At 40.9% G+C, this 12,855-nt stretch overlaps 1 protein-coding gene across 1 annotated transcript in view; it reads left to right on the forward strand.

Annotated features, from left to right (window-relative positions):
* The window catches only part of ITGB8 (integrin subunit beta 8), a 105,119-nt gene that overhangs the window by 40,214 nt on the left and 52,050 nt on the right, over positions 1–12,855 (forward strand). Inside the window, exon 2 of the mRNA XM_018576314.1 lies at positions 6,834–6,919. Within this exon, the coding sequence (XP_018431816.1) occupies positions 6,834–6,919 (86 nt within the window). The remainder of the gene's footprint in view (positions 1–6,833; positions 6,920–12,855) is intronic.

A 12,855-nucleotide genomic window follows, 5' to 3' on the forward strand; every position in this document is an offset into this window, starting at 1 on the left:
GTTTTCCAAGATTTTACATTTTGCACACCTGGACTCTTTTAGGGTGCTAAAATCCAACAGAGCTTGGGTGCTGTAGCCAACATTGCTGTCTACACATGACTAAAAGAAAGAACTCCAGGCACAACTTTTATTAACCCTTGCAATGGGTTTATTAACCCTCAAGTCATCATTTCCAATACACTGTGTATAGGAGATGATGACTCACAGGACCTTAGACTGCTGGAGCAGAGAAAGAGTGAGGGTGGAAGGACTGGTCTAAGAGCCAAGGTTTCCGGTGCTTATAACTTTTTATTTTAGCACATAGATAAAAACGGATGGTTAACACTTGCAGTGCAGGGGTAGCCCCACTTCAAGGGTTAATAACAGTTTTTCCAGCGGTTTTTCTTTAAAGACTTAACTCAAACACTCAGCTGAAATACATACATGGAAGCTGTTTTACCTGCCAAAGGAATTTGTTTTATTTTCCATCTAGTTTTTAGATTTATAAAGCTCTGCATCACCAGATAGCCCTGTCTGCTAGAGGAGGAGACCTGATTTGTCTCTGCTACAGTTCAGTACCACTTACAGCTCTCATCCCCACTGCCAGCCTGTGACTGGACAGTGAAAGGAAAAGCAGCAAACTGATGAGCTCATCTCGGCTCTCTCCTCCTTTCAGTGTGTTCCTTGTCAACACATTTTCTCTAGCACACCTGTCTGGCTCCCATTGCTACCGCTCCCTCTCCCAATCTGAGAGCTGCTGAATAAAGGATTGCAGAGGCTTATACCAAGTCAATATCAGATACTTACACTGCTTACAATAAAATATATTTAGTGATGTATCAATTAATACAAAGCTGCATTAATTCATGGAGTTCAGCTGCAGAATCCTGAGATTCACATAGCCCTGCCAGACAGCAGAGCCTGCAGAGGTGACCTGACTTTTTATTACTGTAAAACAGAAGTAGCAATAGACTGTACAGGGGATTGCTAGTGGCTGATACAAAATAAAATGGAGGTACTTAGTTGTGTTTAAAATACATGAAATGTGTTGTAATCATTAAACAATCAAACATGCCTGAATTAAAGTGACCCTTGTTACTGGTCTACCAGTAATAGAAGAGAGTACATACTTAACTTTTTATTTTGCATAGTTCTCTGCATTTTTCTATTTTCCTATGTGTGTGTATGGAAGAATGAATCTGTATTTTCCCTTTGAGCTGTGAACATTATTTGACAGATTATGTTGATGTTCATGGCATGCAGAAGATAGGGTTTTCTCTTGCCAACATTTTTGTTCTGCCGTTTGCTAGTGGATCATCAGCTGAATCAACATTGGCACTGTGAGGGAAAATACAGTAAAATTCACACAGTCATGCCAAAACCACGGGGAAATAAATATTTGTTAACTACCATTTGTCATGCACTCTTTGACTTTTCTTTTGTTTTCTGAATGGAGAGAACCATAAAATATCTATTATATGTAGTGTGCCAGACAATTGCAAACTTATCCCAGGCCCAGTGGCAAACAGCTTACAGGTTTGGAATAAATGCATATGGGGGAAGCCATGATGTAATAGAAGGCTGGCTACATAACCCCAGAGTCGGTGCCTGGTTGGTATTTTGTTTATAGTAAATGCTGTCTTACACTAATATATTAATTGCAGAATAAAGTATGAACCTCCTCCATGTCTCAATGGCCAGCAGCATTAACACTTCAAATGGTTCTGCAGTATTAGAACTGCAGTCCTGCAATTCTGGCATTTGTCAGTAGTACCTTGGTTTTCTGCTGGTGGAAGCTACGTGCTGTTGTGTTTAAGGTAGTCCGGATTTATTATAGTTAGGATATCTGATGTAGTATTAAACCAATAAAGTTTGCTCCCTTTGACATAGCAGATCTTTGTAGGGAATAAATATATAGGCTGGTGGGAAAACTATATCCTTACACAATGCTTCTTATATGTGTTATAGACATGTAATAGATCAGCTAAAAGTGTAACTCCAGTTTTTGCCATAGTTCTCTTTTGGGTCACAGGAGGATATTTACTAATGTTCTCTTGTGACCCAAAACTCAGCATATAGCATGCAATTGTGAATTAAGTGATCAGCGGTTTGTGATCGCTCAGTTTCCGATCTATAGAGCCAGCGTGTGGCATCTACAGTGTCACACGTTGGCTCTAACTACAGGGATGAGTGTATTTAATTCTCCCTATAATTCTCTTTCAAGTTCCTTCCCCATGTAATTTTTTCTTTCCAAATTCGTCTTACCCTCTATATGCTCCAGTGCTGTCCTTGGCTTCCTCCTCGGTCCAACACCAGCAATTCTCTCCAGGGAAGAACAACATTTGTGTCATTCTGCCCATTTCCTAGAAGGCCATGTTGTTGTTGACATCCCCCCTAGAGAATCTTCACACAGGTTGTGCTCACAGTGCTTCAGAACTTAACGGCGCTCACAGATCATTATGTAAGCGCCACTCAGTCCTGAAAGAATGCCTGCAACTTCTGCCAGAAGCCTGCAACTTCTGCCAGAAGTGTGATGTCACTGGACCAGTATGCATAGATTTTCTTTAATCAAAAAGACCTGGGGGGGGGGTAGCACGGAGGGGTTGGGGGATGGGGCAACAATCTGGAGTTAACATGGGGTCAGACTATAGGACTTCCACTAATAATATGACAACACTAACCCATTGGTTCACAATGCTTCTGGAGAGTTACACTGCTGGCACTAAAGGCAGCCATGTCAGCATAGAGCATCTTAGCATTGCCAGCTCACACAATGTAGTACATACCCGCTGCAATGCCCAGCAGTGCTTGGCTGACAAAGCTTCCTGTATGAAGGCTTTCACGTGGCACTCCGTTTGCTAATTGAGCGGCATGATTTTCTTCAGTCTGCATCAAGGTCACTGTCAGGGCAATGCACTGCCGCTTCTCCCCACCCACAGCACCAGTCCTGCAGAAACTGTCAATTTTTTTAGCAAGTTCAGAGGCCAATTGCAAGTGAAACGGGAAGAAAATGGCTTTTCCATTGTGATCAGTGGAGCTCGACTGTCACTGTGTTCTGTGGATCAGGAGCTGTGCCAGCACTCCTAAATCAAAGCAGGGTGGATGTCACACTGACAGCTGAGCTTCAGTTATTATCCCAAAAGAGTCACTTTCTCAGTTTGACAGCCCAGTGCTGCACATTGCAGGAGATGGTAGAGGCAAAGGAGATAGGGGAGGCTATGATTCCACCTGCACCCCCACCACCACCAGGTTCCCTTTCTGCCTCTGTCTAAATCAAGCCCTGCTAGCACCTGGCATCACTGCCCACCAATCGTAAACTGTCACTTGCATGACATTTAATTACGCATGAAGCTCCCAATGCAGATAATAGTACATGAACAATATAGTACACATACTACATAGTGTACTCATATAAGCTTCTTTGAGAGAACACACAGCACAGCAGATTTATTCATAGCACTATGGACTAAACAATATATTGAATTGTTGGGTCCCGTTGAAAGTTTCCATATTTCTGAAACATTTATTATTGTGTTTGGGAAAGTGGAAAATGGTTTCGGGAAAGCCATATTTCAAACAGCAAGTAGGTGTGATTTCCCACATTCCAAAAATTATATGGTGACTGCTTTCCGCTTGTTTTTCCACATAACACATTTATTAGAGATTGTTACTAATATACAGATATACGGTGATCAAGTATTGCTTTACACCCTCTAGTAAAAATAACCTCAAGGTCCCTTCCAGGTAAAAGCACATCAGAAAATGCCTGATGGAAAACCAGTAACCTTACTGTACCCAACAAAAGTACCAAGCCACATTCCTGGCCTGTCTTGTGGAAACTGTCCCCACTCATTAAATCAATAATGCATGGCAGGTGACAGATGCTTTAAAGTGACAGTCTTATTGGAAGAAATTCATTTCAAGCTGAATTCTGGAAAAAAACTCCCCTTGCATTGGGGCTGCCCGTGCACTGCAAGTTTTAAATTCTCATTTAGGTATTGGGAAACTTGGGAAAATGGCTTTTACAACCTACAGTGCCAACAGCCTCTTTCCCATTATACTCCAGTGGTCATAGCCCTGCCAACATCAAGTGCATGTCAGGGCCCATAGATCTGAATTATAGGGACAATCCACAAGATGGAGCATAGCGGAGACAAGGAGAGTGCTAACTGCCAAGGCAGCAGGGATCAGGTAAGTAAAACTGCTTTTCCTGATACACTAGACCAAAAAATACATTTAACCGTTGCAAGGGTTTTTTTTCTTAGTGGAGATAGGTTTTAAAAGTCAAATAATAGCCACGTTGAACCTTTTAAGGATTTGTGCACATAGAAAAATGCACTTAGCATTTTTGTCCTCCACCCCCTGACGATCCCACCCTCCTCCTCTGCAGATCTGTACTTACCGAGATCCAACAAGCACAGTTCATCTATTGTTTACATCCCAGTACCACAATGCTCCCTCTGCTGGCTGCACCTGCACATTACAGCCCCATAGACTTCTTAGGGGTGTCTCTCAGCAGAGAGTTGGAAGTGGCCAGGAGGAGGAGCTGGATGTCAACAAACAGCAGAGCAATGACTCTTGGATTTTGGCAATTATAGATCTGTGGAGGTGGGATTGTAGAGGTCAAGGGATGGGGTTGACTAGCATAACTGCACTTTGTCTAAAAATGCAGTTATTCTTTAAAAGTACTAGTTGTGTATAAGAGCAGGGACCAGCTGTTACATTTTATACACAGTAAAGGTTTTTCTCTGTGCCCTTGTCATCCTGATTTTATTTCAATTCTGGAAGATGGGCCCCGATTCTGGGGCCCATCTTCCACCCTCCCCCCACCTTCATCTCTTCATAGTGCCTTAGGGGCTCATAAGAAAATTCTAACTAGAGGTAATGGGTGAGCTTTGCCTTGGAATCAGGGAACTGAAGCATTTAGTAAGAAAGTGAAAACAATTTCAGACGGGCACATACAAGTGGATTTTGTGTTAAAATAAATAGCAACTACATTGTGGTGCCTACACTTAGGTTTTATTTAAAGCATAACATATTTAACATATCTAAAACATATCTAAAACAAAATTGATTGAATAATGCAACAAAGAAGCTCATGCAGCTGTTCGAGCTGCGAGCTTTGCAGATTTTTGGGCTAGTGTCTTTGCCTGTTTGTAGCGTACGCAAAAGCGTGGAAGCATCACTTAGATCATAAATTAGTTTTTTGTTTTTTTAAATGTGTTTATTTGCAGTGTCTACTTTGAACAAAATTATAAAAACTGTAAATATATTGGCTTAATAAAATATTTGGCGCATTGAGCACTAATTTATGGAATGCACCAAATAAAAAGTCTGACATGTCGCACAGAAGTCGCATGATCTGCGCCAAAGAAATCATTTTACAGAAAAATTACTTTGTTAAGACTTGGCTCAATGGAGGTGTGCAGTATGGCACCAACATGGATGATGAGGATGATGGTACAACACAGTTAAGATCATGATTATTGCACCTAATGAACTTAATAGTTTATGTGAAATGCAACGTGCCAGAATCTGATGTACCTTGCAAGACTTTACGTTCCTCTACAACTGCCAATCATAGTTTATCTGGCCCATTGTGTTTTGGATGTGTCTGTGCAAATGTTTGCCTGAATGTTTGCACAGGAACAGGTTTCTTTAGTCTTTAGAATGGAATCTTTAGTGCCTTTATGTTCATTTTATTGGAAGGGAGGAGGAGGCCAGTCTCAGTTTACCAAATAATGATAAGAGATACAGGTTTCTTTTTTTGCACATTCACACACGTGGCTTCAGATATTCACACCCATGCACACACACAAGACTGGGAATTTATTGTCACATAGTATGCTCATTGTTCTCCTGAGAACCTTTCCTGGTATAGTAGCAAGGACGTGTGGTGAGGTCAGTGGCAGGTGAGGCCCCCCCTGCCCTGCCCCTGCTCCAGGCCCGGTCAACGAGCGATGTGTTCACAACCTGTGAGGTAGGAGGGGAAAACGATTTTCCTGTAGGGTGCATGGTGTAGGAGGAGGAGACAGGGAGGAGCCTTCCTGTCCCTCACTTGCTCGTCACTGATGAGGCATCTAGATGGATGCCGTCAGTGTTTTTTTAACTTTTTCTTTTTTGTGATTGGACAGCTTGGACCAATGGCGCTTTGACATTGGTCCAAACCATCCACAGAGCTCAAGCCTCTGACTCCAAGTCAAGTGCTTGTCGTAGCTCTGACCTCACTGTGTTAGATAACACACAGCGGCGAGGAAGCCCACTGCTGTGTAACCTAACATAGCTGTCAGAAGCCAGATGAAGCGCCGCCTTTATTTAACAGGCAGCGCTCCGCCCATGACAGGTTACATAGCGGGGAGCGGGGAGGCTGATAGAATACGATCTGAATGGAGAAAAAACCTTTTGGTCCATAATGGCAGGTGAGGCTTTTCCTCACCGGCCTCCCCAGACTGCACGTCTCTGCATTGTAGACATTACCCAAGATACATGACAGATTCCCCATCATCTGTGACATTAGCATGTGTCTTAACTAATACTTTTTACAATGGTAAAGAAGAAGGAGTTGACATTTCATAACTCTGCTCTAAACTATTAAAAACATGAATCCTTTCTGCTGTGTTAGTTTTATTGGCAGCTTTCATACCTCTGCAATTTGATGCGTTCTTGTGTGTCACAATAAAAATCCTACTTGCTGCTTCTGTGATTCCAATACAATACGTCTTCTACAATAATGAATGATAACACATGTGAAATGCATCCAAAACACATTGCCCTGAAAACATGGAGGTTTGAACGCAGATAGGACACAGTAAACTAAACGGTATATTTATACAGTCTCTCTTTCTCTCTTACAGTTGAAAACAAATGTTCCTCTTCCAATGCAGCTACATGCACAAAATGCCTTGCACTCGGACCAGAATGTGGATGGTGTACTCAAGAGGTAAGGACTTTGTGTGTTATTTCTTTAATGTAATGGATAGAAAACCTTAGGCAAGCCATACACTGATCATTTTTTCTCACTTAGCCTAATAGGGGTAAGTGTGACACTGCCAGAATACCAGAACAGTGACCATAGTTATATAGTTGTGGTCATTGTTCGGCCGATAACTTTCGGGCCGGCTTCTTCAACAAAAGTTGATTTGAAAACTTGCCTTTTGTCAAACAAGGAGGTTCGAAAGGAGCCACACAATGCTCAAAGAGTCAGCAGAACACAACAAGCCACATTCAGACAGTGTATGGCCAGCTTAAAGCCCATTTCCACCTCTGTAAGTGATTAGCATTTATTGTGGTAATGTAGAGGTGCAGTGATGATGTATATGTGTGTACATTTTCATGACCCACATTGATGGCTTTTTAAAAAAAAGTTATGGACTTTTTAGTAGACCTGAGTCCTACAAATTGAAAATTTTCTCCACCGGAAACTCAGTCTGCCTTACCAGGTCACAATACAAATTACACTGTCCAGAGGGGGTTGCCACTATGAATACTAATAAATGGGAGAGAGCTTAGAGAAACAGGGGTTGATTTACTAACCTTTTAAACACACCACGAACGTGTGTACACCTCTGTAGTGTGTTCCCTCCCAGCATGATCTATGGGAGGAATCAAAACACCTTTGTAGTGTGTACACACCCAGCAGGTGTGTTGTGCAAAGCCCTGCAATGAATTGCAAGGTAATGTGGTGTAAATTAGCTCTATGTTATGTTGCTTGCGTTGATGAATGCAGGAATGTAAATGCATGAGCTAACCATTTTTGTCTAAACTGTGAAGCAGCATTATATATGCATCATGTGCATGATTTTTCCATAAATGGCATTAGTGGAAATATGCTTTTAGAGACTTTTTGGTTGATAAATACGTTTTGCTGTGTGAAAATCACACACACCTGGTGTGTGTGTGTGTTTAGGTTAGTAAATCACCCCCACAGTGTTAATTTACACAGACTACCTGCATAGCACAGAAGCGGCCATTTCAAAAGGAGCCATGAGGAGATAAATAGGACAGCTAACTAAAATAAGTTTCTGTGTTCATATACAGCAACTGCACATGTCTGCTTCATGTATATTCGGCTCGGTGTACATTGCTGGCATATGTTTTTTTTTTTTTTTAAATACCTCCGCAAAGGTGGAAATGGGCTTTAAGTGTAAAATGTATGTATGGCCAAAAATATTTTTGTTTGTTTTAGCTTTGGATAGAGTAGGGAAAGGTTCAATTGCGTTTAGTTTTGTTTTGTTTTGTTTGGGTTTTTTTGCTGTCGGCCTATTATTTCAGAGATTGTACTTCCTTTCCTGGACATGCAACAGAAAGTTATTGGAAACCTCTATAAAGGGAGTGTAATTCCTCTCTTGGCCAGTTGTTACCACATTGGAAGTTACCCTCACCTCTTGTTTTGTTGACAAATGTAAACTTTTGGATTTCCCATCACTTTCTGTTTGAGTGACAATTGTCCCCAGGACAAAAAGAAAGGGTGACGTTACCCAGTATGGGCACAAACAGCATGAAAAATGTGGTATTGGTCCTAATCTTTCCCCACTCTCGCTAAAAGTAATAAAAAGAAAATTGTCAGGTTGAAATGTTCTAAAATGGACATTTTTGTTGAGTGATCCATGCATGTTGTTTTGCCAAATAGAAGATTATCATAAAGAGCCTAGTTATGTGCCTTTGTGTAGACCAGCCATGGTACCATATGTGGTGTGTAATCCTAGAACTGATTAAAACATCTTTCTTTTTCCAAGCTCATCTCCACACAGTTAGCCCTGTAAAAGATCCAGGGCATGAAGCCAGTGTTGAAGACTCTCTCTCTGTCCTAATGTGGCATTGCTGGGGTCACCAAGAACCATCTATGTCACATGATAAACAATGAGTAAGCCACTTGCTCCCCCAATTGAGAATGTATTTCTCTTCATACTCATTGGCCAGTTACAGCCACAAGGGAGCAAGGGAAGCTGAGTATGTACTGCTATCAGGCCCGCCATTGAAGTAAACCTGTTGCTTTAAATTTACCAATTTCAGATTTTGGCAAACAAGTAGATATGATGTAGACAATATGGCACATTATTTCTCCAGAATTCCTAATACAAAACATTGACAAATACCGTTTCTATGCAGCAGTTGTGTGGGCCAGTCCAGTTGGCTGCATTTCCACAATCTTTCTAGAGTCTATCAAAGCTTCAGCTGAGTTCATTTATTAATTTACATCTTATTTCCTTCGAAGTGTGGAAAAACTGATGTTCTTTCTTCTGTCATCTGAAGCCTTGCTCTTTATGCTGTGATCAACAGTAGTTTCAATGCTCAGTTTGTAATCTTTTCTTTTTTAAACAGTGATGTCATGTTTTGGAACAGATTCACCTTTTGGAAATGTTTTTGTTCTTGGTCATGTGGTATTATTAGAATTTTGTCAATTATCCTGTTACGTAAGAGGGAAAAAAGATATTTGCAGTGTGAAGAAAACATGCATGGGGAATTTTAAAATGGTAACAATTTGTTTTTTGTTTTAACACAAATGATTTTTATTTTTAATAAAAAAATAAAATATATGTTTAAATAGAAGGAGATGATGGATATATTTCCCCTACTCCTCACGAACTATCCAGGGGTGACCCCAACCGTGGTGTCACCTGGAGCAGTCAGCGAGTGACACCCCACTGGGACGTGATCACGCAGGCGCGATATCATCCTATGACGTCACGCGCACTTAACTGCCGGCGGCCTTCTTGGGGATGGAAGCCGGCAAAGAGAGTAGGGGACGTTCACTCGGCGGGATAAGGTATGCCTCTCTTGTGCAACTGTTGGTCTCTCGGTCCATAACCAAGTGCCTGACTTTTCAGAGTGGGTGACAGTCATTTTGGTGTCACTCCCTCTAATGATGTCACCTGTGGACCGGCGTCACCCCCCTTGTGACGCCACTGACTGTATCTAAGCTGGCTGCCTAACCTCCTTAGTATTACCTACTACTTTCCTACCTTACCTACTTCTAGCCAGCAAGGCCAGATTGGGGTTTGTTATGGATTTTGAGGGGGACTCCATACCATTTTATTTGTTAATTTTGTATGTGGGGCACCCTTCAAAATCCCTTATCCAGAATGAGGGTCTAGTATGTATTTTGTGGCGGGACCCCATGCTTTTTTACAAACAATATGAAGCTAGTCATAAAATGTCATTTAGCAGCAATAGTGTTTGGTTCTTTCTAAATGTCGCTTTTGTAGAAGTACATCATACAGGTGCGCAACTTTATGTGCAGGTTTAAAGCATCCCCCAAACATGTTATTTCAAGAATATGTATATTTTTATGTTGCCCCTTGAGATGCATTAAAAAGCTTACTCCACACTGAACTATTTTTTAAATAATTTTTTTGCATTGATATATGCCCCCAATGGTAGTGCCCAGCTTCCCATAGACTTTGATGGGGTTCACCACTATGTTCAGGGTTTGTGAACTTCCTGCCTGTTTCAGCAAACGTCCCGTAAATCGTGGGGTGGCTGCATGAACAGAGAATAGGATTGACTTGAACAGATTGTCCATCCCGAGCCAGTGGGGAAGAAGCCTGCGGGAGTGAGGAGTAAGGTAATTAATACTCACTATTATATGCCCCATAGACTAAGCAAGCATTAGGGGAGGGGCACCAAGCTGAGCAAAATTCAGCTTTAAACAGGAACTTTACCCATATCTATGAAATTACAACAAAAGCACCTTTAGAAATGTTTAGTAATGACAATCTACAAACAGATACATCTAAATAATTGCAGGCTTTTTATTTTTGGCATACCTTATTTTTCTTTTCTTCACCATCCTCTGTCAGTGGCCATTTTTTAAACTAAGAGCAGGTTACTAGATCTGCCTTTACTTCCTGGAACTCTGGCACATGTAACTAGGACATGTGGCCATGCACATTATTTCACTGGAGGAAAATGCCTTTCCCTGAGATCTCATGAGATTACAGATGGGATTTTCCAGAGCAATGCTCTGCTGATGTAACCTTCCCAGGATGCAACATTACATCATTTGTGCCAAAGAGGAACAGGAAATAGAAAAACAGTAAATTATGTATGTAAATTAAAAAATATGTTTGTTTAACTAATGATTGTAAAAGGATTTCATATCAACGTGCAGAGCTGAATGCTGATGTGGTTTTTAGTGAAAGGGGGTAAAGGTCCACTTTAAAGTGTATTTTCACTTTTGTAGTCAAAATTGAGACAAACCCTAATATGTTTGTGTTCCTATTTACATAGCATACCTAACAATAATTTAAAATATATATATTTCGTACCTTTTAGATATCTGTGATTAGCAGGTTTTAGCATGTTTCTCTCTCAGTTTCAGTAACTGTAAACTCTGACTGTCCTAATAGAAAGACTTGGGATTTAAGCCCCCCCTCATTAGCATACAATATCTTCAGGGCTTTAACCCTTTGTTAGGACAGATAGTTTTGCTTATCTAGATTACAAGTGATAATTAAATCTGCCGGCACAGTACAGACGGGGTTCATTATTTAAAAGAAAACGTCCCCCTACCCGCCAGACAGTGAGAACCAAGCAGGATTTTTCAGACCTGAAATTAGCAGAAAGAGCGTCTACAAAAGTAAGCTGCAACTTTTTTTTTTAGGTTATGCTATTTGATTGCGAACATGTATCAAATATGAAGTAGGTGTTATCCCAATTTGGCTGCAAAAGGGCAAATACAATTTAAGGTTAATCATTGAATTCTGTTCTAGCATTAATGTGGAATGTTGTCCTCCATAGACTACGTACTTTATTATCATAGATCCTTAGATAAAAATTCAATGAATACATATTTAAAAGAAAATGAGATGTTTTCTGTTCCTGCAATACCTGGCTCTTTATTTCACACTATTTTTATGTGTGTGATTCTTGGTCTGTCACCAGGACAAATGTGAGCTCATATTCAGGTCGATTCATTCTTGAGACCTATTGCAGTTAAAGAAGAATTGGCAGACCTAAATAGCGGTATCCTAATCCAGAATTTCCAGGATTCCTCAAAAATGACAAAACTGGATACTAAAGTGTTCCTTCTATATGAAACGAGATGACAACATATTTGAAACTGGGCTCAAATGCTATAAAACTGAGATTTTAAACTATTTTCGCATTATGACTACACTAGACAGTGTTCTGGGGGAAAAAAAAGCTTTTCTACACCAAGGGTTGTTAGAAAATAAATGTAATGCAGCCTTTAAAAGGACGCTATTGTGAGCACCTGCAGAATAATAATGTGAACGTCCCTTTGAATTATAAAGGGCTTCTTTGACACTTTACAGCTGTGGCTTGCTCCTGAGTTTTCAGACGTTCCGCTGCTCGAAAAGTTATGAGATTTAACATTACAAAATGCATAAGTGGAGGCTAAAACTGAACAGTTCATTAAAGCGGAACTCTGGCACAAATTTTAGTAACTCTTGCAGTGGGGCGACCCCCGCACTACAAGGGTTAACTGCTCGAGGTGTCTAGGTAAAAAAAAAAAGAAGTGATATTCACCTGATCCTCTGAGCCTGCCAGTTGTCACAGCGCTCCCTCCAGCCTGTCTCCTCCTACGCTGCAGGATGGTAGGGGGAAGCGTTAGAACCTCTGTCAAAATTTTTATTGCTGGATTTGTCCCTGCTGGGGAGAGTGACTCTCTCTGTTTGTGCTGGTGTTCATCATCACCAGACTGAAAGTGAGGGGAAAATTCAGAATTTTGAGTTGCCACCAAAACGGTACGGAGTGGAAACATTTTGAACCTGTCTAGGTGACAACTGTCTAAAAGAGTAACTTCTATACCATCCCTCAAAGTGAAGTAAGATGGGACAAAGACAGCAGAAAAAGAAAAACAGTCCCTACTCTATATAAAAAGTCTACCGCGCTAAATGGATAATAGAGATAAAA

The sequence above is a fragment of the Nanorana parkeri genome, unplaced genomic scaffold, assembly GCF_000935625.1.
Source record: "Nanorana parkeri isolate BGI_ZX_2015 unplaced genomic scaffold, ASM93562v1 scaffold64, whole genome shotgun sequence".
In the NCBI taxonomy this organism is placed as follows: Eukaryota; Metazoa; Chordata; class Amphibia; order Anura; family Dicroglossidae; genus Nanorana; species Nanorana parkeri.